Here is a 6,129-nt window from a genome sequence, read left to right as displayed (position 1 = left end):
TAGCCTTTACATTTGCTCCTTGTGTTTAATCACATTCAATATACAAAGGCAATACCATTTTACCTAGATCATTCAGAAATCAATAATTCCAAGTTGATGACACTTAGTCTTGCTTTCGTTTTATGATATGTCCACGAACATGCATACAGTTAATGCAGCCAACTATGGTCATATTACTAATAATTGTTTGTGTTTATCTCAAGTGAATCAAGTTGTCATCCGATTCAGATGTGTATGAATAGAAACCTCTTGCAATACAGTCAAATCAAACTATCTAAATATGTGGGAAAAAAGTCGTTAATTGTTGTTGATTCTTTGCCAGAAATATATTACACCTTTAGCAATCCTTGATGCTTTTTACTATGGTGAAGTTGTAGGTTGCATTATATTGTTCGGACTTTCTAGCATAGCACCTGTACGTTATCTCTTAATAGTAGTTTAACATCTTAAACTTTGATTGTCGTGTAAGGACACGGCTATCTGTGGTATTGCATTAATAACTCTTGTTGTGATACATTGTTGGACCATAACCTGGAAACAGCTAACAAAATGCTCCCCATTGCGCTACTCGTCTACATTTAGTTCCTCGGATTTTACCGACGTAAAATTATACACTTTAAACATTAGCAATTTTCCTTTCTCGCGAGATTGCTTGATATCAGACAAATGCGCCGCTTTTATTTCTACCGACTGTGTACAATTGGACCTAGCCGTATTGATGTGTTCTACCAACTTTCCTAAATATCAGTGCAGTATCTTTAGTTTCGTAACATTTAGTGTTAACTGCGACCAACACTAGTCTGTTGGTTCTGAGGAGCTGAGTTTCGCCACAGGACCAGTAACCTAATAACTGTTGCTTTGCTTTTCTTCATTCGGAAATGCCAGTGATTTAACAGACTGGTAAGTGTCGTAGCTCACTTATGAATAAACTATTTTTTTTCTCTGAAGCCAAACGTGATAGTTTTTCTGAAAGTGTTTTAAAAGCAGACTTTTGCGCTCCTTCTTATGTTGGTGGATAAGCTCTATCCATGGTGCTGAAAACAAGGACCACTGATACATGCAAGGCAGTTTAAAGGCATGTCTCTATGCCCTTCCACCAATATCAGTGAATTGTTTTAGACATCATTAAAGGCAGTGAAAATGGGAAAAAAAACAGTATTAATATTTTGCAAGTTCAAATCGAATGTTACATTATTTTGTTTTCTATTAAATATTTGTATGTGTGTCAATCAGTGCAACATGCATGGATCTCTTACTCTTAGTCTTACAATAAGTTTAAAAAGCTGCATAAAAGTAGGCTGCGCACTGTTCGGTCCTGGCAGAAATAATGGTTTATCTTCCGGTTATTTGGTTTAATTATATATATCCCCGTTAATCGAGGCGTCATTTTGTGCTTTGTATGCTTACAGGGGGACTGTCAGTATCACGCCATGACGATATCAATCATATGCCTATCATTTTAACACATGCTCTATCTGAAATGAACACTTTGTGTCGCTGTCTACCAGTTTACTGGCGAATATTGCAATGCTGTGGAGCATAACGTCTCCACCCATTGTTCCCAAGCTTTGTGTTTCCAGTTACGTTGCGGCTGTGGAGCGAGCTGTGGGATCGTATTTCTGATTTCTGTCTTTGTATTTGTCCGATTTAGTCCATCGCACACGTATTCGCGAGTTGGACTGACAGCATTTAAATATTCTGGCCTTGTTGCGGATATTTGTCGTTTGAAGAATGGAATATGAAGGATTTTCCAACCTTGGCCTGGTTACTCGCTTTTTCATCTGTCTGCTTGCTCTGCAATCGGTCAGTGCCGAGGTGAGCTATTCTATCCCAGAAGAGGTGAAAGCAGGAACAGTCATCGGAAATATAGCCAAAGATCTTGGCCTGGATGTAACTACCCTGTCAACTCGCAAGGCCCGTATTGATTCCGAAGGCAATAACGAACGGTTTTGTGTTATCAGTTTGAAAACCGGGGATCTAAGTGTTACTGAGCGGCTAGACAGAGAGGGTCTTTGTGGCACTAAACCATCTTGCATTTTAGTCCTGGAACTTGTGCTGGAGAATCCGTTAGAATTACATCGCATAAATCTACACATCCAAGATATAAATGACAACTCTCCGCAGTTCAAAAGAGATTTAATAAGAATGGAAATAAGGGAGTCAGCTGAAAAGGGCACTCGTTTCTTAATAGAAGAAGCACATGACGCTGATATTGGACAAAATTCGGTTCAGAGGTACAGCCTACAAAAGAATAATAATTTTATTTTAATGATTGATGCTAACAAAGTTGAACTTGTTCTAGAGAATAAACTTGATAGAGAGAAACAACAAGAGATCAATCTGCTCCTTACAGCTTTTGATGGTGGCTCTCCTCAGAGATCAGGTACTGTAGTCATACACGTCACTGTGCTGGATGCTAATGATAACGCCCCAGTGTTTAGTCAGGCCGTTTATAAAGCCAGTCTGCCTGAAAACTCTCCTCTAGACACTGTAGTGGTTACAGTGAGTGCTACTGATGCAGATGATGGAGTGAATGGTGACGTGACATATGACTTTGGTCATGTTTCAGAGACAGATGAAAAACTGTTTTCTATTGATAGTAAAACTGGAGAAATAAGAGTCACTGGTACCACGGACTTTGAGAAGAAAAATTCATTTGAACTGCGAGTTGTGGCAAAAGATGGACTGGGATTAAGTTCTTATGCTAAGGTTTACATAGACTTATCTGATATAAATGATAATGCTCCAGTTATATATCTGAAATCACTGTCTAACCCCATACCTGAGAATGTGTCACCTGGTACAGAGGTGGGCATCATTTAACGTGCAGGATAGAGATTCTTGAGACTAACAAACAGGTTCCGCTGTTCAATTCAGCAACACATCCCTTTTAAGTTGGTTCCTCTATTAAAAAACTATTATTCTCTGTGGACCAAGGACAACTGGACCGTCGAACTAGTGTCTGATTTACAACATTACAATCACTGCCACTGACGAGGGCTCTCCACCTCTGTCCTTCCTTAAAACTGTTCAGTATAATCTGTTAGCAGACATCAACGACAAACCCACCTGTGTTTGAGGAACAGTCCTACAGCGCAATGGTGACTGAAATAACAAACCTGCTCCATTTAATTTCCGTTTACTGCCTCGGAGGACCCTTACTTGGAGACAAAACGGTACAGTGATTTATTCTCTGGTTAAGCTGGTGAGGTGAACGGTGCCCGGTGTTCCTTCCTATCCTTGTCTGTTAACGGAGACCACGGGAGTGATCCACGCTGTTGAGGTCGTTTGATTATGAACCAGTTCAGGAGCCTTTAAAGTCCACGTGAATGGCCAGAGACAACGGTTCTCCTCCGCTCAGCAGCAACGTGACCGTCAGGTGTCTTTATATCTGATGTAAATGACAACGCTCCTCAGAATACTGTACCCCGGGCCCCGGAGGGCAACTCCTTCATGACCGAGCTGGTCCCCAAAGCTGACACACGGAAGCTCTCTGGTGTCCCAAAGATGATAGCGTGGACGCGGACTCCGGACCAGAACGCCTGTTTTCTGTCCATATACATATAGTCAAATCCACTGATCCGGACTTTTCACTATTGGTCTCCACAGCGGAGAGATCGGACACAGCGGGACATTTTTCTGAATCATACAGCATGAAACAGAACCTTATTGTGTCAGTGGAAAGATTAACGGACAGGCCCCTCTCTTCTGCCACCTGGTTCCATGTATTTACTTATTTCTGATAACTTGGCTGGAGGTGCCAGAACTTGAAGGATATTTCTAGAAGAGAAGATTCAAAACTGACCTCTAACTACGCGGGGCTCCACATACATCATCCTGGGTGGAGGTTGTCGCAGGAGAAAGCCCTGTAATCTGTTTGATGGAGCAGTTGCCATTCCCCAGCGCTATCTCCCTCCTAATTACCAGAAGTGACGGCACAGGAACTTAACGCAGCGCTTACAATTATGACGCATATCTGACAAACAGGATCTAGAACCAGTGACTTTAAGTTCGTGACATCTTACAATGACAACACACTGCCTGCTGACCAGACTCTGAGGAAAAGTCCAAGTGACTTTGCTGATGTATTTCAAGATTCGTTGGATACTCTAGAGGTAGGCGCAGTCAAATCCCTTAATCTGTGTGGAGTCTTTACACCCCAAAAAATTCAAATTGGTTTAGGTAACATTGTTTGAACACCACTTTTTTTTCTGTAGTCATTTAATGGGGTGGCCTGACAGAACAAAATGTCAATGATTGTCTGTCTGGATATGTTGTCTTTAACCTCAAGTGGATTTTTAAAATGGATTTTCTTCAAAAATGCTCTTTAACCTCTTTCCATTTTCATGCAGCTGTTTTATCAAAATTACGATTTTTGGTTGAAGTGTACATTTTTATTTCCATGATTTATTATATAATGCAGAAAAAATATCCCAAAAGTATATTTAATCCTTGAATTTAAATCGGCCCATGATGATCGTTTCATATGCAAGCCTACTGCTGTGGTATAAGCACCGACTTTAATCTAAATGAGGTTCAGTCAGGGCCCATAACTTATATTGGAAACCAGTTGTTGGTATGAAGACCACATTCTTCCCTAACCCGTGGCCTAGAGTGGTGGGATAATAAAGAAAGATACAGTATCAGCTAAATTAGGTTATGCCAACCTGTGTGGTTTTCATGGAATCATCATATTTCTCAGCTCTTTATCATCCTTATTTATAGCCATACTAGCTATTTCTCTTAAAGAAGTCCTGGAATGGTGCTTTTTGGTATGTGAATCAGTGTATTACGTTAAGAAAAACGACCACAGTTTTGTTATTATTACTTTCATTTTGCAGTTTGGTAAATCTTCTAAGACTCATGTTAAACATGGTCCCTGGCCCATGTTGTGCGATATACTGTGGTAACTATCCATGGTGCTGAAACCAACCAAGCCCTAATGGATTTCCACTCTCGTCACTGGAGTGCAGGTAAACAGTTTTATGAAGGTAAATAAACACTGATATTTTGAATAGAAAGCTGCCCTCTACATTTGTATTTTGCAGTTTATTTATGTTTTAATTTGACTGCAGCCTAGAATGTGTTGTTTTTATCTTTCTCATCAGTGACTCAATTATTCAAGTATTTTGTAATACCTACAATTTGCTCACAGTGTCGCTGTCCACTAGATTTACGTAATGGTGCTGCTTTATGTCACTCTGGCCTGCACGCCTGAACATTTCTAACCCACCGTAGATTGTTCGTTGCTTCAAGCAGCGACGTCGCACTGTTTATATTTCTGACGTGCATTTGTTGTCCGAAGAGGATTCTGGTTCGCTAATTATTTTTATTTTAAAAGTCTATGTTGGAGTGGATTCGGCACTGGTCTTGCATGAACATGGGACACAAAGAATTTTCCGTGCTCGGCCTGGTTATCTCGCTGGGAGTATTTCTTCTGGCGCTGCCAACCGTGTGTGGAGATGTGGCTTATTCCTTTCCAGAGGAGATGAAACGCGGCTCAGTTGTCGGGAATATAGCTAAAGATATTGGACTTGAGGTGGGCAAACTCGCTGCTCGAAAGGCTCGTATTGATGCAGATGGGAACAGCAAACGGTATTGTGACATTAATCTGGGTACTGGAGATATCATTGTTGCCGATAGGATTGACAGAGAGGGGCTTTGTGGGAAAAAAGCATCCTGCATTTTAAAACAGGAACTGGTTTTAGAAAACCCTTTAGAGCTGCACCGCATTAATGTTCACGTTCAAGATATTAACGATAATTCACCACAATTTAAAAAGAATACAATAAAATTTGAAATTAGAGAATCGGCTACTAAAGGAAGTCGCTACCGTCTGGATGAGGCCCACGATGCAGATATCGGACAAAACGCTATACAGGGCTATAGTATCGAGGCAAACGAAAACTTCAGATTGAATGTTATTGCAAAAAGCGGAGGAGGAAAATACAGTGAATTAGTTTTAGAGAAGGAGTTGGATAGAGAAAAACAACAAGAGCTAACAATTGTGCTTGTGGCAACAGACGGAGGCGCACCTCAGAGATCAGGTACTGTAGTCATACACGTCACTGTGCTGGATGCTAATGATAACGCCCCAGTGTTTAGTCAGGCCGTTTATAAAGCCAGTCT

The 6,129-nt window shown here is 40.8% G+C and overlaps 2 protein-coding genes across 2 annotated transcripts; both read left to right on the top strand.

The window, feature by feature from the left end:
- The first annotated feature begins 1,604 nt into the window (after window positions 1-1,604).
- LOC118322484 (protocadherin gamma-C3-like) lies at window positions 1,605-3,007 on the top strand. The gene has a single exon (XM_035654165.1). It carries the CDS (start codon window positions 1,732-1,734, stop codon window positions 2,821-2,823), a length of 1,092 nt encoding a protein of 363 aa, XP_035510058.1. The 5' UTR covers window positions 1,605-1,731; the 3' UTR covers window positions 2,824-3,007.
- A 2,243-nt stretch (window positions 3,008-5,250) lies between these two features.
- On the top strand, window positions 5,251-6,104 carry LOC118322485 (protocadherin gamma-B4-like; the record flags this gene model as incomplete). Its single annotated transcript, XM_035654166.1, has 1 exon — window positions 5,251-6,104. A coding segment is annotated over exon 1 (760 nt), but the record flags the coding sequence as incomplete, so codon positions are not given.
- Window positions 6,105-6,129: the final 25 nt, after the last annotated feature.

Source organism: Morone saxatilis, unplaced genomic scaffold (genome assembly GCF_004916995.1).
Source record: "Morone saxatilis isolate NCDOM2014 unplaced genomic scaffold, NCSU_SB_2.0 Contig131, whole genome shotgun sequence".
NCBI lineage: Eukaryota > Metazoa > Chordata > Actinopteri > Moronidae > Morone > Morone saxatilis.
Note: the sequence above shows the minus strand (reverse complement) of the source record. Positions and strands in the feature narration are given on the sequence as shown.